At 38.1% G+C, this 24,887-nt stretch overlaps 1 protein-coding gene across 4 annotated transcripts in view; it reads left to right on the top strand.

Moving 5' to 3' along the window:
- Positions 1–19,242, top strand: part of MAP3K7CL (MAP3K7 C-terminal like) — a 30,889-nt gene extending 11,647 nt beyond the window's left edge. For 2 of the 4 annotated variants that reach the window (XM_068689662.1, XM_068689665.1), the window contains 3 exons: positions 976–1,037; positions 10,478–10,593; positions 18,065–19,242. In XM_068689662.1, the coding sequence (XP_068545763.1) occupies positions 976–1,037; positions 10,478–10,593; positions 18,065–18,245 (359 nt within the window). In that variant the 3' untranslated portion in view covers positions 18,246–19,242. The remainder of the gene's footprint in view (positions 1–975; positions 1,038–10,477; positions 10,594–18,064) is intronic. The other 2 variants (XM_068689671.1, XM_068689679.1) reach the window with 1 other exon arrangement.
- The last annotated feature ends 5,645 nt before the right edge of the window (positions 19,243–24,887 follow it).

Below are 24,887 nucleotides of genomic sequence, written 5' to 3'. Positions count from 1 at the left end.
TAAGCTAGCTAATAGTAACCTTCTCTTCACCTCCCATAACCTGTAGTAAGATACATAAACAGTCATCACAATCCAATGCAAAACTGATAGTGTGAAAGTCACTGAGAAAGAAATATTGCAGTGGCTAGCTGTGACGCTACTGAGTATGATTCATATTTCTGATCTCAGTCCAGCTACTAGTGGGCAGGTGTCCACACCACAACACTGACGCAACTGGCACACTCTGTCCCACCTTTGCTGAAAGCCTGTACTAAAAATAAAGAAATAAATGAAAACACAGTTTGGCTTGTTGTCATGAATGAACTAACTCTAGTACAGAAGGAGTGTTATCTACAGGTTAGAGTAAAGGCATTCCCTTGTAGCATGGAGAAGTTTGTGGTGCTTCGCTGCGCTAATCATGACTATGTAGGTAATGGTCTTCCAATTATAGGGTTGCCAGTCTGGTTTGCATGTTCTTGTGGTTGCCTTTGGATAGTGGGAGGAAAGATTTCTATTATTGTTGTTTTATCCCTGGTAAGTCATTGTACTGTGATGTGTAAGATATCTTTCCCTTTCATTCCAGTCATGAGCTCTTTTATAGTAAGGATGCTGTCTGTGGAGGGTTCTTTATTTTGCACTGTAATGGATATCTCAGGGAGAAAGATTGCTTGAATTTATTGTTTTGTATTAAATTACCACATGTATTAACTTCTGTAACTGTTTTTGTTTTGTTTCTTAATCACTGCAATAATAATAATAATAATAATAAAAACGATTTCTGCTTTCCCAGCACCTAAACATTTTATTTCCCACCCATTTTTATTTACAATGAGTCTCTTAAGATATCTTAAGTGTAGAAAGATAAACCTATATGGAAGTGTTTGCCTAATCCTGGTATTATTGTGAGTATATTCAATTTAGATCTATATTGAACAGATCATTTGAAATGCCCTTTTTGGGTAGATACTGGCTTTTAATGTAATGTGTACCTTTTAGATGATGATGCACCTGAAAACTCCTTCCCTTTGGCATTTCCAGAACTAGATCAGCAGCTGCAGGTAATTTTATTTTATTTTATTTTTTGGACTGCATTTCTACTTCATATTGACTAGATTTGTTTTGTTAAAAGGCTTTGGATGTTACACTAAGATGAAAGTTTTCAGTGGTGCTTCCCTAACCTATTAACGTTTAATAAGGCTGTGTAAATTTCTATAGCAGAAAACATTGTCTTTAAGATCTGTGGAAAAAGTGATTTGATGTTTTTAATCCAATTGCAGCAAAATTATTATTTGAATAATCTCACCTACTCTTATTTTTTTACAATTCCTTTGCAAAACACAGTACGTACTACTGATCTGCAGTGAAGGGAGTTCTTGTGGTTTTGATGGGAGCAGGAATGAGCCAGGTATTACACTCTTATGCCTACAGGCTGTGCTAAGGTTGGTATGATCAGCTCTCTCTGAAGCATCCCAAGAGAATGCAGAGGTACGCAGTGCCATCCTATCTCTAATCTCGGGTGACAAAGGCCAGTCATCAAGACTGGCTTCTCAAAATTACTCTAGTTCATGCTGCACAGCTGGCAACCCTAGCGTGCTGCCCTAGCAGAGGCCTGCAGACAGTACTGGAGAATGGAGGTGAAGCCTTTTGTGACCACTCTGACTTGTGATGGCAGCGTAGCACAGCAGAGCCCTGATACGCTGAGTGATCCGGTGGCAAGTTGATGGCAAGTCCATGGTTGTCCAGGCACAGAGCCAGTTCTGTATCCAGGGATTATTTCCCTTTCCTCTGTGGCGGTTCTGGAGTGTTTGTTGGCCTTTGTAAGCTACTTCAGATCATCTGTTTCCCAGGAGCATTTAGACTTCCTCTGATATTTCAATATGAAGGCAGTTGTTTCCTGAGTGTAAACTGAGAAAGGCATTAGCGGCCGTGGTGTCCAATGATGTCATCCTTCCTGTCCCCATCAGCGAGTGAGACAGCTCTGGAGGGCTGCTGACTTAATGGGCTTCACTTTCTCTCCTGCTGTTCTCATCAAAAGGATGGCTGAGGAAGGAATGGAGGATGGCAGAGACTCCTCTTGCGCTGTCCCTGTAATCCTGAGAACAGAGGCAGAATCCGTAGGCATAGCTAGGAAGGATTAAAGCAATGAATAGCAACTTAAGATCAGGGCTGAAAAGAGCAGGGCAATATGCTGGCCTGTTTATTCCACTGCGCTTCCAGTGCAGCAGATAGGACTGATGTTTTCTTCCCTCAGAAGGATTCCATTTGAGAAAAGCAATATTGTTTTGTGGCAGAAGCACTGAAGTGAATGAACATCAGTAACCTGCTATCTTTCACCAACTCTGTCAGTGACACACTGTGTGATCTGGGAGAAGTTGCCTCATCCCTCTGTTGATCTGTAAAATGAGGTTAATAATTTTTACCTTCCTTTTTAAAGACCATTGAGACCAGTGAGTAAAGACTGCTCTAAAAGAGCGAAGTACGATTATCATTACTGTTGGTGCATAAAAACAAGATTGCTAGTGTTAGATGTAGGTACTTTACAGGCCGGGTGATGATTTTTTGTTAAGACTTATGACCCATTTCTGGAACATATAATGTGCTCTAAGCTTGTAATTTTGTGATAGATTGAAATTGCTCCTCTGGAAGCATTCAAATCTGTTGGATAAATAATAGGCCTTCAGTAAAAGTTTTCTAAGTAAGCACTAGAGCAGCTGCACAAAGTACACCCTCTTGGCCTATTAAGTACCTAACATTTACTTTTTTTTCAAGAGAACTTTCCTTTACTTTTATCATCTCAGGATGACAACAAATTCAAAGAAGCAATCAAAGGCTTTGATTCAGGTAATGCTCTTCTTATTATCCTTCCAAAACTTCTTGGTGATATTGAGGTAGTTCAAAGGATAACTTATGTGGATTATCTGACTCAAGCACTTGAAAGTATAAAGTCAGTGGTGCTGCTTCATCCTTTAGCTTTTCAAGCTTACGTGCATATTTATATTTAGACATCTTTATGCTCAACTAGGGACAGTTAAGTCAGCATGGGACTCTCACCTTGTGTAGAGGTAACAGTGCATTTAGCTGTAACAAGGAATACTTGAATTTCCTTGCTTTCATCAATCTGGATCACGGCTTAAAGTTATACACATTTAATGTAACTATATTGTGTTTAAACTGCTTTAAAGCTTTGAACTAATTGTAACTCTAATAAAGTTATAATATAACTAGTTAAAATTTCTTATTAATTACAATTTTAAATTACTGTAATCCAAATTAGTAAGGGTGTGTCAGCCCTGTACATGTATGGTATGTGGTTGCAATTTATGTTAATGTATCCATACCGGCTTTGAAACAGGTAGCTCCCATATTTCAGAAGCAAGCTACAACAACATGGATTTCACCAGGACCTGCAGAAGTATTGAATGGTGGTGCTCCTTGTCATTCCATCCAAGTTTTTCTGTATCCCAGAGTTAGCTAGTATAAAGCAGCATGAGGTGTCATGTAAGCAAACCCTTTAATCAACTGCGGCATAGCAGCCTGAAATACTTGAATTTGTAAGAATGCTGGTAGATATTTCCATAATAAAAACATCACATCTACAGCCAGCCACAAGATTTTCATCACCATGACATAAATACAGTCAAAAGCATCAGTGTTTTATTTAAAGAAACAAACTATAAATGCAAGGTAGATGTCTAAAGAGTCACTTAAAAGAAACCAAATCAGGTAACAACTAACTTTTTACATTTGAAAACTAGCAAGATTTTGAAACCTGTAAAAGAAGAGCCTAAGTTAGCTGATCTTCAGGTTGGATTTTGAAAGCAGTTTGAAAGATACGTACGTTCACTAAGCCACTTGGAGAATCAGTGCCTTAGTATTTTATGCATGCAGGCAGCAGACCACAGCCTGAGTACCAAGCAATTTGCACCTCTGTTTTGGGCTTCAAGCCCTTGTCCTTCTATGTTAGGCCCTGGCAAACAACTTGGCTGTTTGAGCAGAATTACCTTGTGTTCCCAGTTTTCCTCCCACAATCCTACCATACCTCCTCTCCGGGCACTGGTGTCCGATGGCAGGGCAAAGTTCAGTGCAGCCGCCCCCTGGCAGGGTTATAGAGCCTGCTGTCCAAGCACCAGTGCCAGCTTTGCAGAGGTAGAGGTAGGATTGGCTGGAGAAAAAGTATTTCTAAGAGGCTAACTGCAAATACTTGATGCTCTATAAGCACTCTTACTAGAGGACAAACCTAGCTGAAAGTCAGAGCTGCTTTCTGAAGAATAACAGTGATCTGCCTAGTGTTCCTAGGTACGTTCAGACCAAAAATGTTGTCTTGTCCAACTACCTTTTTGAGTGTTACATTTTCCACTAATAGGAAAAAGTTCCACGGAGTAATTTGTAAGAAAATTCTCTAACATGAAAGTTTTGTTCTTGTTTTTTTTTTTTAAGCCTTAAAAAAAGTATTGTGTATGTACTGTATAGACACCTACCTTTCCTTTATAGTTTGTTTCTTTAAATAAGATACTAATGCTTCTGAATGTATTTATGGCATGATCAACCAGACACAAAAGCCCTGACAATGAAAACAAAGGAGTTCAATCTACATACAGAAAAAGTCTGGTCTCTTTTCAATCTTTATTACTTATATATAAAATACATAAAATAAATAAAAAGAGGTTGCTGAGATGCTCAAATGAAACAAAGCTTGTATTAATAAGTTCTTAATTTTCGTTTCTTTTATTTGCAGTATTGCAATTTATTATATTTCCACTGAAGAGCAACAGTTTGCCTATGTGGGCTTCAGTGTCATGTTCACCCCCATGCTTATGCAAGCAATGTAGTGGTAGTGAAGCGAGGATAGGCTCCTACATTTGTCAGTTTGCCATTGGGAAAAGCTAACCTTTACCTAGTGTCAAAGTTGGACCAGGCCTTGGAAGGTGCTTCCTTGATTAGCTGCGTAGTGGTGGTGGCCTCTAACAGGCATTCTGCTAGTAGTTATTGTCTATATTTAGATACATACATCAGCATCTAAGACCTTGTTGTTTAAGTCACTGAATATAGATGAAGGTGCCTTGCGTTAAGTACCCCCATCTAATCCCTGTATGCCATCCGTCCTGCTCCAGCATTTCCTGTGATTTGCTCAGTTCTCCAAGAAAGTCTTTAACCCAGCTAGGAGTTTGGAATAGGGAAGAACACGTCACATACAGGCACACAGGGTGCTCTGTAATTCTTTATCCTCTTTTCATGAAATCATGAGCTTGAGAGAGGCATTTATATTGTGTTTTATATTATGAATCTCCTGAAATTGATGGAGTTGGATGACTGTAAAATTGATGCAGCGACTCCAACTGTTTATAATAGCTTGTTAAGTCAAGGGAAGTTTTTCATGCTTTAATGGGAAATGTCTATACAAAAGAAACAATGAAAATATTACAAAAGGGACAGTTTTTATGTGACACAGGCATTTAGCAGAAGCCTCATTTACTCTGCAACTTGAACAGTGCCACTATTGCTTCTGCTGACTGACAAGACCGTTGGTAGACACGTAAAAATTATTTTACAAAGTTAAAAAATATACAATGTTGTTAAAAAGTATGGTCAGTATTAAATGTATTAAATTTCAGGAGACTTCCTAGAGTACCTTGGTACTCTATAATTAGATTTGACTGCCTATGAACTTGCTAAGTCTCCCGTAATGCTGCTGTGATAACTACGATCTTAGATTATGTAAGACAGATATTGACAAAGCCAGGCATCATACTGAGGCGGGAAAAAGATGGAAAATCTCTCAGGCAAGGAGAGCAAAACTCTCAGCAATGTGCAGCTATCACTTTTGCTTGGTATAATGTGGTTCCTTCCATCACGGAAGAGTTTACAGGCCATGTAATGAGCATGGACCACATGGAAAACATTGTCAGTGGAGTTTCTGTTTTTCCAGAATGTTTTAGCTGGGTTTGGTTTACCAAATCCACAAAAAGTGGTCAACTATTCTACACATGGGCTAGAGATTGCCTTCTAGATGAGTCCATGTGCTCAGCTAGCAAAAATGCAGGGCACATTTTTTTCTTTAAACTTTGAACTTTTCAGAAACAGGTTTGGATTTTTTTTTTTCAAAGTGCCTAGAACCAAAAAGTAAAAGCAAACAAAAATAAATTAAATAAACTCTTTAAAAGTTTTTTCAACGCTGGGGTGACACTATTGACTACACAAAAGTTACTGTTGGCTGTGAATTTCTGTGGATGTGGAATGCTAATATTCATATGGCATGGCAAAATATACTTTGTCAAGTGCGTAAAGCAAGAAAAAAAATACAGTAAAATGAAAATTGTCTTTTTGTGACCCCCAACAAAGACTGTAATTAGAACAGCTCCTTCAACCTGTCCTAAACAAGCAGAAATCTCTTTCTACATGAACAAGCTCTTTCTTCATGAACTGCCTCTGCATACCATCTTTCAACATCTTTCATATCTGGATTTGAAATTAAAATCTAACTAGACAGTGCAGATGTTCTGTACAGATGTACATACATACGTGAAGTAACAGAATAGCCTATAACAGGATCTCTTAGTGTATACTTGCTGGAGTCTGTAGAAAGCTTGTCAAGGTCACAGTGAGTTGTTTCACAAAATACTAGGAAAATACTAGGACCTTGTTGAAAACTGGGGATAGCAGGATAGATACTAGGATCACTGAAAGCTATGGCTTATATATTAGACTTGTGAACAGGATCAGAGATGCTGCGTGCGCATTTTTTTGCCGGTGGAGGAAAATGAGGGTGGATGACACTGAAGCCTGAAATAAGCAGGATTAAAAGTAGCAACTGCTACCATTAAATATATCTTTCTTTGGCAGGGTCTTTTTTTGCTTATATAGCAGGTATGCTTTTATATATATTAATCACAGATGGACAAGATACTTCATGAAGTAACCAGCTCAGGCTGTACAAAGGAGAAATTATAGTATGGCTTTGGATTCTGAATGAAAAAAAAATACATGCTGTAAACTGAACTTTATTAAGGCCTATTGTGATTTGTCACCTATGGAAACTAGTGAACTCGTACTGAAAAAGAACACATAGACTTCATGGATGTGCTTTCTACTGGGAATTGCAGTGCCTCTCTGCCGCAGGCGAGTTGCCAGAGGACTGCTGTCAGGGTAGTGACTGAAATGGTTCATGTGGCTTCTCACAGGTGTCCAAAAAAAGGCCTGCCAGGTGGAACGGGCAGCAAAGGAAGACTGCTGGGATAAAATAAGAAAAGGAAGCTTAATTTGGGAGGGATTAGAGGAATGTAGCTTGGCTGCTTGAGGGCCCTCTATAAGCACATCACAGGGGTAAAGCAGCCCAGATAGGCAGCCAAAATTTGAATGAAAGCTAGTGCTGGCATGATAAAAAAAAATATGTAAACTCCCACAAAACTGAATTGGAAAGGACATAAATAAATAAATAAATGATCTAATCCTTTGTGGGGCTCTGGGCCAGTCTTCAACCTGGGGCAGGGGATTTCAGTATTTCTAAGAACATGACAAGCCCGTGGATTACAGAATTTGCTCCTGATATCAGGGAGCTGGATTCACTGATTTTGTAGGCTCTTCCCAGTCCAGTTCAGATGAGTATGGGCTAGTCCAGTAACTGCTACTGTGCTGTTATTGTTTTCTGTGGCAGTGTGTCAACACTGTAAATATCTGCTAATTAGGAGTTACTGAAGTACAAGTAAGCTTTGCCTCCTTCTGCATTTGTTTTTCAGGAGTTTGCCCTGCCATCTTCTGAAAATGCTTCTCTTGATGGGAACAGACACATTATTAATTCTCTGTACTCTTGCTTATGTCAAAAAAAAAAATGGGCTTTTAGACATGGCTAAAATAATTTCCACATGCTTATGAGTTGGCTTACATTTTCTGGTGGGGAGCAAAAAGCTGGCTAGACTGTTGGACCTCCCCATGTCTCCTGTGATTATAGTAGAGCTGTTTGTTAAATAATGAACTCCTAAGCCCATGTTTCATGTACTACTGGCCAGAAATTACTCATACAAACTCTTGGCACTGTCTCCAAAACCGTTCTTAGAAAAGTCAGTTTTACAAAGTGCAAACCAAAATATCCAGATGACAAAAACATAATCAAATGTACATTTTTACAGTAAGTTTTATGTTCTGGCTTAACTTTTATGCATTAAATAGGTAGCTTTTCACAATTAAAAAAGTTCTTGATTTAGTGCTTAATAGCATCCGTCAAGATTGAAATATAATAGTATAAGCGGAATACTAATAAACTGATGGTTTATTTTGTTGTCAGTTTATTTATGTCAGTGATAACATATCAATATAAGAAAAAATGACGCTGAAGAGAAAACAATGGTAGGAAGGGGTTTGAAAGTCAGCAACTGGTTCTAAGTGGGAATTAGATACTAAGTCTCAGCATGACTAGATAATTTTTAGCTCTCTAAATATATCTTTTGAGTGGGAAGCTGGAATATAGAAGCTGAATGCTGCCTTAATTTTTAAACTGGTTTCAACCAGCTAGATTTGCGGAAACTAAGTTGGAAGCAAAAGCAAGGTTTTTTTATAGAAATATCAGTGTTTGGGGACTTTCCCCCTGGGAACTGTTTAAAATTGTTTTATTATGATGCATTTGTTGTTTGCTGATCTCTGGTAGATACCAGAGATGCTACTTTGGCTCACCCTTGCATTCTTGGATTAGAGCACTGAGACTTCTGTATTCTGTCTTGTTAAATTTGTGCTTATTATTTAGGTGACTATATGAATGGTGCTATTGCTCATCCACATCGAAATGCAATTAAAAGCCCAGATTCATCAAGTAATGGACTGCACTTTCCCTGGGGTCCCAAATTCTCTGAGCTCAGAACTGTGCCATGAAACAATTCTGCTACAGCATTTTTTACATTTTTAACATGGAAAATGAGTATCCGTTTTAAAATTTCAATGAGGAACTGCATACCATCTACAAATACTTGCAGAGGTCCATACATTAGTCACATCTATGCGCTAGTGTACATCTGAAGCCTGCTTACCCTGCCCCTAGGATACAAACATTTTTAGTCTTTGTCTGTGAATATGCTTGATAAAATCTAAATTTCCAGTGCAGCTAAAACAAAAGATTAGAAGATCATAATTAGGAAATGTCTGAAGACTTGTGCTTTTATTTTTCTAACAATGCAATCGAAGGAATATTATGCTAAAAATAAGAGTCAAAGTAGGAAAAAAAGCAATAAAAATCTACTTACATTGTGAAAAGCAATTGTATTTCTTTAACTGGACAGTAAAGGAACTATTTTAAGTGCTTCCTTTTGCTTCAAACAGGTGGCTGAAGCATGCTATTTGGAGTTCATTTACAGTCAATTGATTCATGGCTAATAACTTAAAAATACTACACTTCCTGTAAGTGTTATGGTCAAAATGTGACAGTCAAGCATGAGGCCCAAATTAAGTTGTATACTTTTTAAGGAAGGAAAAGCATTGACATTTAACCACACTGTATTTTCAAGATTTTAGTTGAAATTCATATGAGGAGTCCCAGGTTAGAGTGGTTTTATTTGCCATACTTATTAACTCCAGTGTGCAGTGGGGAAAAAGAAAAAAAAAAAAAAAGTATAATAATGTAGGTATTCAGGTTAGGAGGCTTTTACCATCACTGTGTCTTTTTAATCTGTATTTCTTCTTTATTTTTTCTTTTTAAATGCTGTTACCTTCTACTCTCAATCTCACATGCACCTCTCATAGAAATTCAAAACATTTTGCAAATATAACTGGTATTACTCTCATAACATTTCTACCCTTCTTCTACATGAAGTAGTGATGCAGAGAAACTGGATGCAATCTTGAGCAAACTACTTAGAGACTGAATCATTGCTGGGTTACAAAACTGTGAAATCTTGGCTTCACCAGAGTGAGCAGTGAAACTCCTATGGAGTCCAGCATAATCAGACCTGGTGTCTCAATTCATGGTCCTGTCCATTTTAGTGATAAGCTGGAGGAAGCCTTGAGTCTGTGAATGAGAGTATTTAGTCAATAGCTTTCCATATATTTTCTCATAAAGTTGCAGAATTGGAGAACACTCAAATTATCCTTCTGTTCAGTGCTGTAGTCTCTGCAGTGAAAACATGCTCATGTATTTTGCAGGTATGAACAATGCTTCGACTTTAGCATTCCTATATCTCTATAGCTGAAAAAAGGGGAGGTAAGGGAGAAATCTTTCTTTGAACAATCTTTAGTGATACTTTGCAAAGTTGTAAAGGAAAGTTCTGAAAATCATAACAAGATTTGAAGGCTTATCCATGTTCTTATGCAGAAAAGTGTTTTTTTTCCTTCTGTGAAAGGCCATCACTAGGAGTATTTTCAACACTGCAGCTAGGGCCAAAAACTTTCTCAAAGTACTCTCACAGGAATGAAAATAAGGATTGTATCTTTCAAAAAAAAAAAAAAAAGTGTTTATTTTGAATATTTAATTCAAAAGCAGTATACATATCTATGTTTTTTTCTTCTTCTGTTCATAAAGCCTCTGCCTCCTTGTCATGACTCTACAGAATCTATGCAGGTGTACAAACAGCACTGCAAAATAGCAGAAGAGTACCATGAGGTGAAGAAAGAAATTGCTTTACTGGAAGAAAGAAAGTGAGTAACTTCCGCAAAGTATTTACTGCTGTATATTCTCCTTGTAAAATCCTGTTCTAAGCATGCGGGTTTTAGATAATATTTTGTGACCTTATTCCTCTGCCCAGCAGTCACTGTACAGCACAACAGTTAGGGCCTTGGTCCTTAGGATCAACTGGGAACTCAAAGGACACAGAGCTGTCATAGCTCTGGGCCCCCAGTTTTACAGATGTCTCTTAAAACCTTCACTGACAGTATTAGGACATTTTATCACATAACAGTATGGTTCATCTGGTACAAGTCCCCTTTAGAGTTTTAGGGATTTTTTTTTTTTCAGTGTAACTTTATATGTTTTATTGAAAAGCTTAATGAATCCTCAGTTTGGTGTAGGTAACTTGACAATATTAGTAAACTTTTTCTATGCATCATCATGTACATTCACATTTTAGTTGTTCATATCCAAAGTGCCTAAGCTGGACGTAGGCTTTTATATATATATTTTATTATTATTATTATTATTATTATTTTTAATTTTTATGTATTATCTATATTCACATCCCTGTCATTTTCACATGACTATTTAATGGCAAAGTGTTTTCTGTGATTATTTCCACAAGAAACCTAACAAAGGAATTTTGAGAGAGGAAAGAAGGTGAGCAGTGAAAGCTTCTACCAGACAACCAACCCCAAGCAATAACAGTTACTGCTAAATTTCTCCTGCAAATGCTTTTTTATTTTTATATTCACATTGAGGGTGACTTCAAGAAGTGTTGCATTACTCAAGAAGAATTACCTCAGTGTGGATCTCGGAGGCTTCTTGGGAAAACAAAGACACAATCATTCTTCCAAATGCTGCATGAAGTTTCTGTGATTGGTGTAGCATATGGTGAAAGAAGGAATATAGCTCGTAACTATGTATGGAAGAGAAATAATCTATGGAAGAGAGACACTCAGACACTATTTGAATGCATTTTTATATATCTATACAATTTGTGGTACTAGCCAAATTAGAAATATTTTGCTCCTTCAGAACAGCACACACATGCAAAAAATTGTTTATCTGAACTCAAAAACTATCCTAACCTCCGAGACCAGAAGTCAGCCTCTCAGCAGTGTCATTCGGGATGAATTAAGGGGCTTCAAGCTGGCATTTTCCTTCATTCCACCAGTGGATGTCAACAGTGGAATAACGTGAGGCAGTTTCCACTATTTCTACCTTTGCTAAACCTGTTTTGTGGACAGAAGATTTCATTCCCCAGTAAATATGTTAATGCAACAGCAGCTGAATAAGGCAACAAATAGAATTCTATTATTGTCCTTTGTTACGTGCCTCCTGGTTACATATTTGTGGCTTAGATGTTCATGTGCTGTGTAGCTGTGAAGTGCTTAGACATGAAAGGTGTCAGTGCAGCACCTTTCATGACCTCCCAAATCCTTTAATCAGAAGAAGTAATCCTACAAGATCCTACAAGCACTAGAACTGAAGATGCTTAATTTCCTACAGATTGGTGCATTGTGATTATTTGATTTTGAGGTTTAAAAAGCTGAAACTGCCAACGGAAGCTTATTTTTCCAGGGAATTATTTATGAAGTCCCTCCCTTCAGGTAGATTCTCTATTGTGTAGTGTTCTGGAGGAGGGCTCATCATACTGCCTTCCTCCTTTGGGTTCTCTGTCTTTTCTGTAGCAGTAAGGGGTAGGGGAGATTGTTTGTTTGTTTGTTTTAAACCTTCCAGAAATGGGGACTTCTTTGGCCTGTAAAATTTGGTTGAAATCAGAATCTTGATTTTTGTATAAAACTAGGTAGAAAGGAGGTACGACTGTGGAGGTATAGAAGTAAGCAAAACATAAATGAGGTTTTTGGTCTAGCGATCACTTATTTATATCTAGAGACATTATCAACAGTAACAGTTTGAAAGTTAAAGGAAGTTTATGGGATAGCATATGCTGAATTAAAGAGGTGAAGAGTAGATCATGACATCTGGGGTGACACACATATTGACTATTCCTCTCAAGAAAGATGATTCGTCTTTTCTATAAGAAATCTGGTGTGGTGCACAGCTTTTAGACTCAAAAGCAGTTATAATCCAACTGAAAATATGGAGTTGTCTGCAGCTTTGTCTTGATCTTCTACATCTGAATTTAACTATACGGAAATGCAGATTCACAATTGTCTAATACATCTGCTCTCTGTTACTATTGTCCATTTCTTTTAAATATTAATTTTATAAAATGGACAGAAGTAGAGTTTTATGCTTTTTAATGTGAACAAGTAATTTGTGCAGTGTTCTTTGACTTACATTTTTACTGAAGACAACAAGACACAAGCCCTGCCAGTGTTTTGAACTTCTTCACCATAAGTCAACTCACCTGTGAAAGTCCAATGTCAAGTCCTACCTGGCAGTGGTACACAGAATACTGAAGATGATGATTATCAGGAACAAAGCAGAAAATGGACTAAAAATTGACTAAAAATGGAGAAAAATTTGGTAGCTAGGAGAAAGAAATTATTTTAAGTTAACCTGAAATAAATATCTATAGAAGTATTGCACATATTTAGTAAAACAAACAAGAGAAAATACATTTTTTTTCCATCCTGCAAAGTTCAATTTAACATTGTATATATGAAATAATACACACAGGTGTATTTCTAAAGGATGTGTATTTAAGAACTAGAAAGGTGAATAACATTGTTTTAAAATAGTCAAAAATATTTACTCTTTTTAAAGTTTTCAAAGGTTTTCAGTTCTTCTTAGTTCTTCTTGTCTCACACTGTGGTGTGTGAATTATGTATGGCTGGAGTATGGAAAATCAGTGGTGTGAAATCACAGAGCTTGCTTTTCTTCAGAGCAAGAACAGAGCTTATTTGCCCCTTTCTGTTGTGTGCAATGCAGCTTGCAAGAGAGTGTACTAGGTTGACTGGGAGGAAAGATAACTATTTTACATGGAAATAGGAAATGTAGAAGAGCAGGGGAGGTTGTATGTTCAAAAAGGCTCATGGGGCAAAGCAAATGAGAAGGGAAAAAAGTTAGGAAAAAGACAAATAAAAGGAAGCAAGAAATTGAAGGAATTTAAGAGAACATCAGGTAGATTTTTTTTTTGCTAATATAAATCATCATAGCTCTGGTTGCAGTCTTCACTCAAACTCTTCCCAGTTATGCCATTTATGCCAGCAATATGTATTAGAAGGGACAAAATCACTCTGGAATGGGAGACATGATCGAAAAGAAAGAAAAGGGTGTGGGAGCGAGAACACACTACATTTAGGTCACAGAATGTTATTTAATTTATGTTCCAGAAACACACATGTATTTCCATAACAGATGTTTTTGGGTATCTAAGTTTGGGTGAAAGGGATGGGATGGCTGGTTATTTTGAGCACTTGTTATATTGCTATTACTAGATAATGACCCTGGATTATGTAGTTAAATATTAGAGTTGCCATGGTTGCTAGCTATATCTTATATTCTTAGCTCTGGCTGGTTTTCTCTTTTTCCTCCCCCAGACAATTCTAATATAACTTTCCAGAAAATATCACTTGACCACCACCTGGTTTAGGATTGCTCTTTTTCTTTGCAATGGAGATGATTGCTTTTCCTTCCTTCACATGTGTTGCAGTAGACATGCACTGGAGATGTCCACTTAATTTTGTGGGATATGCTTTAAAATGCTCTCGTGACCCAAGGAGTTTTTCTAAGGTCTCAAGCCCAAGTGGTTCCTCCAGGCACACTTTCTGGAGAGTACCTACACTGTTGAGACAAGTAGTCTTCAGGCTTGCAGGTACTGCAGAAAAAGATTGGTCTAAGACATAAAGAGAACCTTTTATCTGACTAATTTTTCCATTCTAGACCTGATTTTTCATCAACTCAAACACATCCAAAATACCTGTTAACTTGCCAAATCAGTAGAAATAACATCTCAAATACAAAGAGAAATCTCATCATGTCCTGCTGTAGTAATGAATACTTCCATACCTTTATGTGCTGGCATCTGAGGAATGGTTTTATTTACATTAAAGTAGGCTATCTCCATTTTAAGAAATTAGTTAACAGACTTTGAACACACAAGGGCAGTCTCCTCAGTCAGCAGTTACCTGACGGGAATCTCCTGATTCCTCCTGACATGAAAGTCAAATACAGGAAGAGTAAATGACCTTATGGCCACCAGAACACAGACACGTCAGCTAGGAAGAAGTGTGTAGTACCACAGGTTCATGATCATGAATATGTTGCTCACAATCAGGTGAAGACAAAGGCAGCTCTTTGCACTGTGGAAGCTGTTTGCCTTGAGTCCAGTTCATCTCCAAATAGAGTTAATCTGGAATTCTGGAATTAAGTATATTTGTCTTACCTGACACTTTTCTTGGTATTTATTTTTTTGTTGCTGTTTTTTTTTTTTTTTTTTTCTCATGGTCTGGTCTGGCTTGTGGTTTATTGGTTTTTGATGCAAATCACACTGGTCTTCCCTTCTCACCCCAACCCCTCCCCCAAAAAGAACACTTAAAGTGCACGTTACAGATTGTCTCACAGCTTCAAGTACCCCAGCACCGTTTTAGAAAATACCTTATCAATGCTGTTAATATTTAAACACAGGGTAACCATTAACAGCAAGCACAGATTACACAATGCTAGATCTATTTATTAGGCATCCATAACAAAGACTAGATGGTGCAAGAGTTTAGTATGATGTTCTTTAACCTCTGAGAGCTAAGTTCAAATCCTGGATTAGATCAGAAGCAAATGTTAGTTACTGTCCTCATCCTTTTGTGAGCTTCGTAAACCACACCATTCATAACATTTAGCAATTCCCTGGTACTCTAATTTTAGATCTCTGTGGCAGGCTGGCAGTATTTGCCTGAAACATCACCCTACCCTGTAAACAGGTGTTGATCCTGATGGGAAGGGAATAAGTAGGTTCTGCTGACTCAGAACAGGGCAATTTTACTACCTCAGTGCAAGGAAACTGCATTCTGGGAGGGAGGTCCTAGAGAGTGGACTGCAGAAATGAGGATACTTTGATCTTAGCTCTTGTTTGCTTTGTTTAACAGCAAAGCTTAATCCCAGGAAGAAATAAGAAAGAAAAAAAAAAAAAGCCACCTGCACTGCTTTAAGTTTATTAGAGGGCAACATGAAAACCATGCTTGCACATAGCCTCATCTTATCAAATCAGGAGTGACATTCATTACTAGAGCTGTCTGAGTTTGCACGCTGTCTGCCTGGCTCAAGTCCAAGTAGAGTAGACAGTACCTTTCTCCCACAAGTACTAAAATTCCTCATGGCAAAGGTTTACCTGCTCTTAAGACGCTGATTGCTTATTAGTGTGTTCACTGCACCTCCCTTTAAGAACCTTGTAAAGTGTAAGAAAAGTAAGAATTATTACAAATAAATGTGTTTGGAAGACTTAGTCAACAGCCTGTAGTTTGGAAAAGTTTCATTTAATCCATCCATCCATCCAACATTGTACCAGTAGAACAATTGCAAAGAAATACTGCTGAAGCTCTCTTTTGGTCCTAAGAGACAAAAACCATCTAGACGAAGCCCAAAGGGCTGAACTTGATTGAGGCTGTTAGACTAGTAAAATCTCACTGTCCTTAAATATGTTTCTTACTCTCTAAAGCATACTTGCAATTAGTCCTTTGTGGTTGATAGTCACATTAATAGGAGCTAGAATATCACATTTTCTAGCATGATTAGTTCATCTTGGCCAATATGAAAACTCTTTGATCTAGCATGGTCTAAGCAAAGAGAAATGAATCTGGCTTGCTGCTTTAAAAAAAATAAAATAAAATAAAGCTGTATTGTGCCAAATGTTAACAGAATTCTGCTGAAGAAAAATAGACCCTTAACATTTTTTCTTGCAGAGCTGATCAGATATATTTTATATCTGGTGAAAACAAACAGAAGAGACTTTGCTACAGTATAGCTGATGTGAATTACACCAGTGACATAAAACAAAACTGACATTTAGCTACAGGAGGTCTTCGATATACTACAACTTTCGGATGATTTAAATTGCTGTAATGGCTGCTAACTGTTCCCTATTTCTTTTTTATATGAGAAGCACAGCTGGAAGAAATGAGTGTGCCAGGGGTCTTTTGTGACTCCTTGAACTGCAGTAACTGTGACTGCAGTCAGCTAAGCCATGGGTAAACTTTGCTATCTCTCAAAACTGAAGATTAGACTAATCTTTAAAGAAGGCCAGATAGGAGAACTCTTATTTCAAAACCCAGGTGCTTTAAGTTACGCTGCTGGAAGTGGTAATTTTACAGGTACATGTAATGCGAGTGCTCAATTTGAAACATTATCCTTTTGGGAAGACTCTGACCTGCGGAGACAGAATTCCTTTTCTGTAAGAATTTCCTGTATGAAAGCACTGGTCCAGCTTGCCAGGGGGCTCCTGCAAAGAGTGCAGGAACAAGCTACCCACTTTGAAGGCATTACATCTTCCCACAGATGATCTACCAGCATTATTTTGACATGACTGAGAAGTAAAGTCACAGGGCTACAAAGAGTTAAAAGATTAACTAATCTCCAAGATAGAATGATCAAACGAGCTAAGAACCCTTTAGAAGAGGCTTCCTGTAGCAGGGGTGAAGAAATGATTTGACTCAAAGGGAAATAAAGCAGAGACCAGGCTAGTCTGCTGGGTAACTAAGTGGAGAGCGATTAGATACCCCATGAGTTACTCATGCATTCAGTGTGTTTTGTTTTAAGGCCTCTTTTATCTCAGCTCCTGCTGAGGGAATTTCAGCTGATACCTACAGGGGGCTCCGGCTCCTGGCCAGCCCTGGGAACACAGGGCACTGAGGGACTCGCTCCAGGAAGAAGCAACAGCTTGAATCCTCAAGTGTCTGCTCTTAAAAAGACCAGGAGGGGTCAGGTTTGCAGTTGGATGACTGTACCGCAGCAGAAGGACTAAGAGCTGAGAATAAAAACATTATGGACACAATATGTAGAATTTGGGTTCACGTGCCTAGCATTTACCAGAATATATATTTTTTTTCTTTGTAGAAAAGAAAACAAAACCAGTCATACTTCACAGAACATACTCATAAAGCTGAACAGCTGAACAACAACAACAAAAACCCTTGCTCACTTTGAAATACATTCAGTATTAAGAGAAAAAAAAAAAAAAAAGTTATTTTTCTTCTGCAAGCAAAATTCTAGTGTATGGTCCGAAGGGAAGCTGATTTTCTTTAATAAGCTGCAAGGCCAGCTCTGACTGAAGTTAGAGATACTGACTTGAAGACCATCTGCATTTTGCAGGTTTGGTCACTGAATAACAGACCTGTGAGATTTTGGCAGGTTCATACTTTGAAGGAAAAAGGATGGCTCTAACAGATTAGGTTTCTAGACCTGTATTTCACAACAGCTCAGGTAATACTGTATCAACAGCCTGTAGCCCAGCTTTAACCTGACACATGACAATACGTGTTTGCTCACTGCCATTTTTAATCTTCGCGGCTGGTTTGCTTGTTTGTTTGTTCTTGTCAGAAAGGAGCTGATTGCCAGGCTGGAACAAGTGGAAAAAGAAAGCATGGATGCTGCTCAGCTGGCGAAGGAGTACGCGGAGCTGACGGAGGAGAACCGAACGCTGAAGCTGGCCCAGACGCAGTGCGTAGAGCAGCTGGAAAAGCTCAGAATACAGTACCAAAAGAGACAGGGATCCTCGTAACTCACAACTGGCTTATGTGAGGCAGTTAATACAGGATTGGCCCTGTGCTGGAAGGAGATTTTAAAATAAAGGTCTGTTTAATATGTTATAATACTTCACTACAGATACAGAGTATGTAGAAGTCTATATTTGATTTAATGCTTGCCAGCCAGTAGCTTAATATAATGGATATTTCATCCATTATATAATGGATATTTTATTTCAAGTAACATAATTGAAGTTAATCTATCCCCATTATATGTTCTGGTAGATCAGGTTTCTTTTCTAAACATATTTCTTCCAATTTAAGAAGATATGGACACACTAGAAAATGATATAAATAGTCTCTGTGTTGGGAATTTGGACCATACTAAGGCATACAGCAGGGACAATGTTAATATATGGAATACATGTATGTTAATTTTAGTTTGGTGAAGATTTTTTTAATTATTTTCCTCATGCCTAAAGTGTTTGGAAGTTATCTTAAAATGGATCTCCTTGTGGGTAAAAACTATACTTTATTATCCCTTGTCAGCTTTACAGTGTTGTATAAAATCTGAGAAATTGCACATTAAAATTGAAGTAACCCAATTACTATTTATGAAGTGAGTGTACTGCCAATAATCGTTTGCAAGTTATGAAATTGAAAGGAAGCAGATGAGATCAGGCTTTCCTTCCTCAGGCATAAAATAGCCTGAGAGTCTTTTTATTGTGCTTTTTGCCATGAGAGAAATGAAAAATTAGTGTATGACTGCTACCGTCATAGCATTAACTAAGAATATGTCACTAAAAGTACCATGAGGGTATTTTGTTCTTATTTCCTGGTTATATTTTGAAACATAAGTGGCTGTAAGTAGGGACAGGAGTTTGGTGATATACAAATAACCTGGAATTAAAATGTTTGTTTTACTTGCTCTATTTATCCCCGTATTTCCCTAAATCAATTGAAATTCTTTGTTATACTTCCATTTCTATTCATACAGTATTTTTTTCATTAAAAGCATACATAGAAAAGCCATTTTATGTTCTGAATGTTCTTAAACTGCCCTGTATTTTTAATTCTGCTTGACAGATACATCTTCATGTGATTGGAATTCAATACAAACTTGATTTCTTGTTAGTATTAAAAGGTCGTAGTAATGTAAAGCTACACACTTAAGATTTCCACCGTAACTTTAGTTTCAGTTATTATCACTAATGCCTTATAAAAAATGGGATTTCAGGTTAATCCAAACAACTCCTTTGGTAACAACTTGCTCCCACAGTTACTCTGGCAGCAGAGGAGACCAAAGAGCGCAACGCTGCCTCTGCTCCTCTGTGCCCGCTCCCTGCGGTGTTCCCCTAGTTTGGGCCTAGTCTGCACTCTGTCTTGTGAGAGCTAGAGAGAGGGGAAAACAACAACACCATAGTGTATAAAAACACTTGGGATGTCAAGCCTGGGAATGCTGGAAAAGCCTTACTGATGGCAAGCATACCTTGCGGGGACTGGGGTGTAGTCTTCTTGGCTGGATTTATGTGTTTTGAACAACAGGATAATCATTGTCAAAATTATTTTGTGGATTTAGTCACAGATTTCTCTATCTAGCTTTGAAAATGTCAGCTGGTCTGCATAGTGATTTCAGGGAATTCAGTGAAAACTGCACATACAATTATTTCATTAACAAACTGGCTTTGTATGCAGATGGATCAGGCAGCAGAAGGAAGTCATCAGGAAACATTTTTACAGGTGCACAGACACCAAATCTGTGTCATGGTCCAGTTACCAACATGGGTAAATATTGAACTCTTGAAACATCCCAAACTAAATTAATTCAAAGATCTGTATTTAAACTGGATGATGGCTATTTGCAATCAATTTTTCCTCCTACTTTTAGCTATGGCTCAAGTAAAAAATAAATGTTTTGTATCAATATATTTGCATGCCAGCTTGGGTGGTCATATTCCAGATAGTAGTGACCCAGAGAAACTTACCACATTTTACCACATTGTCGTGGTTTCAGTTAGAACATTTAGGTAAAACTAAAATAAAAGTCCCAAGAATGGAAAATCGAAATATCCTATGAAAAAAATAATAAAGAAAAATTAAAATTGCAGGGAAAATGTTATTTAAAGAGAAGAGAGTATAAAACTAGAATTTTCCAAAAATATTCATAGACAAATAAATTAAAGTGCAGAACAGTCAACATAACCCAAAAAATCTTTCAAATATTGCTAGGTGTTATAATGAGTAGAACAGCCTCCTGAGAAGTTACTGCTCTATTTAGCATTCACATCTTGATTTTTTTTTTTATCGAGAGCATAATAAAGATACATATTTTCATATTAAATACATCCCCAATTTTGACATGATGCATTTTTCTCTAGATACTACTTTGAACTCTGTAGCTTTGCTGACCTAATAGCTAAAAGTTCGTTGTTTTTTTTTTAAAGGAAAACTTTTGTTGTCATATTATACTGTATTTTCCAAAAGATAATATGATTTGTGTCCTTCTGTTATTTAAGGAGAGACCTTAAATTACTCTGTTAACTAGGTCCTTTGTAAGTATAGCACTGTAAAAAAGCATTATATACGGTTGTTTCAGAGATGTGTTTATGTCATGTTTCACCCAGGATTGTAGAAGCCACTTTCAGCTTTTGGGTTCAGCTGCCAATGAAACCTCCAGTTTTGTAACATCTGACTGCAGCCTGGGACAACTGCAGTCGTGGTCAAACAAACCAGCAGAGCATCTGAAGCTTATGCTCACGATTCACCCATGGCCAGAATGCAGGGAAAGCCAGTGAAAGGCTCAGATGGCAGCAGGAGTTTCTAAATGGCTAAAGCTATACAGCTGCAGTCTGTTACACAGAGAAAGTGCATTTCTTGCTGTTATTCAGGTTAGCAAAAGTAAACGTGCCACTACAATGGCAAATGCGTTTGCTTCAGACCACTTAAGAAAACAGTGAAGTAAATGAGTTTAAAAAAACAAGACCTGTGCTATCTATTTCCTATTATTACTAAGTAACTTCCTTCCATCATAACAAATGCTGAACAAGCTTAATTTAAGTATTCCAGTTAGCAAGGATATGACTCATGCAGCCTTGAAACAGCCAAATTCTAGGGTAATTGTACATTTGAAAAGTCTGGAAGATAAGAACCTGCAGGTTTGAGTTTGGCAGCTCGATTTTTTTATTTTTTTTTATTTTTTCTAACACTTCCCCTTCCACAGTTATCTCTGCTCCAGCTGTTTTTGTGAATTAATCATCTTTGGAAATGTGTCACCTTTCTTGCCCCAAAGGCTTTATTGCCACCTAGGCTTTTGTGAGCATGACACATGGCTCCTTTTTCCCTACCTAACATTCTTTGCTTGCTCAGCGCTCAGGATGGCAGCACACAGATGTCAGCGGTGCTGTCATTTTGGCAGCACCACGTTGTGCACTGATAGAATAGGACTGCGGGGAAAGGAGGTTTGCTTCAGGCAGAGACATAGCAGCAGGACCACTGTCCCTGGCCAGCAGGATTATCAGGAAAACTGGCAGAACCCATTATAGCAGGGCTTTCTTCTCCCAAGCACATACTTCTACATGTGCACACCCACAGCCCTGAGGGTCTTCTCCCTCCTGTTACAGCATCCTTGCACATACATACACAGAGAAGAGGGGAGAAGATGCCAAATCAAGCTCTGATTTCCCAAATCAGTGAGCATTAATACCTGCTGTGATGTATGCAGAAGTCATGCTTTCAACACTTAAAGTGCTCTGTGATGCACCACAGTGCATCTAAGGTGCTCTAAATACTCCAGACTGTGATACCTTGTGTATCTCTGAACAGGTCCCATTAATGCACATTTTATGTGAGGCACATCTGTGTGTGCCTCAGTTCCAGCTGAAAGAAGGAGGTGGGTGGGCAAATAAGGAAAATTAATTTATGTTACCACGGCACAATGTAGGAAAAGTAATGTGGGAGACTCACAGATAATACAGTGATGAACATCCTTGGAAAATACATGATGAAACTATTGACTGTCTTCTTGACAATCTACCTTGCTTGAACCAGTATCAGCCACCTACAGGTTCTTCAGTGTTCTTCACAAAGAGTGCTATGCATTAGTCATAGCTGTATGCATGAAAGATGGCAATCATTCACACAATACCTCAGCCCAGGCTTTCTAGACTGCACAGTCCAGTGGTTCAAACTGTAGAAAGCACAAGATTTAGCATGAGTCACTCAGCATTTCTACACGTTGATCACCAGTTCCCCCTTCTAAACCTCAGTTCCTTTAATTCCCCCATACTCTTTACCCCTTCCTGAGCAAGCAGCATCAGTCTGGAGCTCAGATCCGGTTGACTGGTGGTCTCATGACGTGGTCTGATGATTGCTGCATCCTTCATACAGTTTCCAAAAGTTACAACCATACAATGTTTTGTGGCTTGGTGCTGGTACACAACAGCAAGATCCTTTGCCAGCTTGTAGGTGCTGGCTGTGAGATATGTTTTCTTTCTCTGAACTACTTAGTAACATATGAGAATAGTTGCTCCATGGATTTAATTATTTTTCTGAATTTTATATTAAACTTTAATACAGAAATTAGGGAAATGAAATGAGGATGTGAGTGCTGATGTAACAAACGTGTGGCGAGGGGCGAGGCTATCTTTTGGGTGCTCAGGATTAGTACAGGGATATGAGAACTGCAAGTGACAGAAAGGAACTAGTTACAGCTGAGAAGAGGAACTGGTGAGTGAGTTGTATGCCTTAACTGCTTTCTTGCTTGCTTTTTATGGCTGGCATCAGTGGGATGTACAGACTGTTATCCTTAGCTCAAAATTAAAAAGCTTTTGTTTGGACGTTTCCCAAGGCTTTTCTACACAAACATTTTGTACTGGAATATTTACTTCATTTAGGGTTATGCTTTTGTCTAATATGCCTAGTACCAGTGGAGCTACCTGTGGTATGGATGCTTATAGCACTGTAGGTGGTTCTCATATAGAAAGAGGAATAACCATTATATGGCTCTGTTCTTCTAGTACAGATGAATCCATGCCGAGGGCTGTATTTGCATTAAAAATACTCAAATTATAGCCTTGATAAATAGCCTATGTGTTGTAAAAACTACACTGAAGCTAGAGCACTTTGGCACTGAAATAAATGCATCCCCACTAATCGGCCTTTACTGCTTTCATTGCACAAGCTGAGTTTGTTGCTTTTATTAACTAGATCCGCAGTTACCCACACGAAGGGGCAGTGATGTGATGTTCTGTGATGAAAAACCTCCCACTTCTGTCTTGTGACTGCTCCACAAGCATATGGCACATCCCGGTGCGCAACCCAGGCTGCCCTGTGCCTACAGACTTCCTCCGCAGCCCTGTGATTACTTCAGTCCCTCCTGCTTCTTCCTTTGACTCGTGTCTGTTGCTCTCCCCTGCTCTGCCTGAGCAGCTTAAATAAGTCAACCACACTCAGAATTGGTAAGAGTAGCCAGAAGCAAAGACATCATTTGAAAACACCACCTGCTAAATACCTTAACCACCTCTCAGTCAGACCCTTCTGTATCCATGTCCTTACAGAAAATACTAAGCAAGTATTAATACTCATGGGAGACTGGCACATTCAAACATACTCATAAATACAGTTCTAAATGTTTGGCATATCTGGGGATCCCAGCCCCTTGTGGAGTGTTTAATCAGACAAGAAGCCCACTACTCCTATACGAAATAATACCTCCTTTTGAATTTACCTGCATTCAAGGAGAATGTGAACACTAATTTGTGAAATAATTTCAGAAAAGAAGGATTCTTTCAAGGAAAAAATATCTACATAAAAGTTCCAAGATAAACTAACTTACATCCAGGTATGCACTCAAATGTGCTAAAAATGTGCCTAAATCCATTTATGACCCTTCGAAAAGCTCTCATTAACTTAAGTCCGTGGAAGATGCTCTTACATCTGACTGTGTGAGCTCCCTCTGGTGGGTAACGTGAGATCTACCACTACCACTGCAAGGCAGATACAGATGCCTCAGTAAATACTTTCAGTATACAGTGACATTTATCCAAGTGGAGTTTTTGTTGCTTAAGTGGTTCTGGCTGCTCATTCTTTACTTCATCTGGTATAGGACAGTTTACCGATTTCTCACCATCTGATGGTATCTGTTTGAAAATACCAAAAGGGCAATATCCAATGTTTTTAACATACTAGAAATACTTGCACAAGGGTGTAGTTTGCAGCAAAGCATTGGACAACAGCTAACATGAACACCTGAGCTGAGTGAGTTCTGGCACCCTTGAGAAGCTAAAAGAGTTCATCACACTTCCACGTCATACCGAAATAGCTTTATGTGTCCAAAGTAATTCTGTCGACTTCAGCTGGATTTACATTGATCAGTGTTGATTCCTGCCTGGAAATCTGGCCTAAATAGCTTTACTTTACAAAGCTCTACCTAGTACTAACTGATTGTGGACTATTTATGTTAAAATTATTTATATAATAGCAAAAAAAAAAACAACTAAGAATCAAATATATTTTAAATAAGAGTACAGAACAGCTCAGAATTGTTTTTCTATTTATTGGTAAAGTTTAAGAGGCCTTAAATCTCTTACAGCATGGTTTTCATGAGTTACATTTTGAAATACAACAACAACAACAAAATGAAATTGCAATGTTGTCTTTCTATTTTTCTCTCTGTGTTC

This window comes from Anas acuta, chromosome 1 (genome assembly GCF_963932015.1).
Source record: "Anas acuta chromosome 1, bAnaAcu1.1, whole genome shotgun sequence".
Classification (NCBI taxonomy): domain Eukaryota; kingdom Metazoa; phylum Chordata; class Aves; order Anseriformes; family Anatidae; genus Anas; species Anas acuta.
The sequence above is the reverse complement of the archived record's forward strand: the minus strand, read 5'-3'. Positions and strand labels throughout refer to the sequence as shown.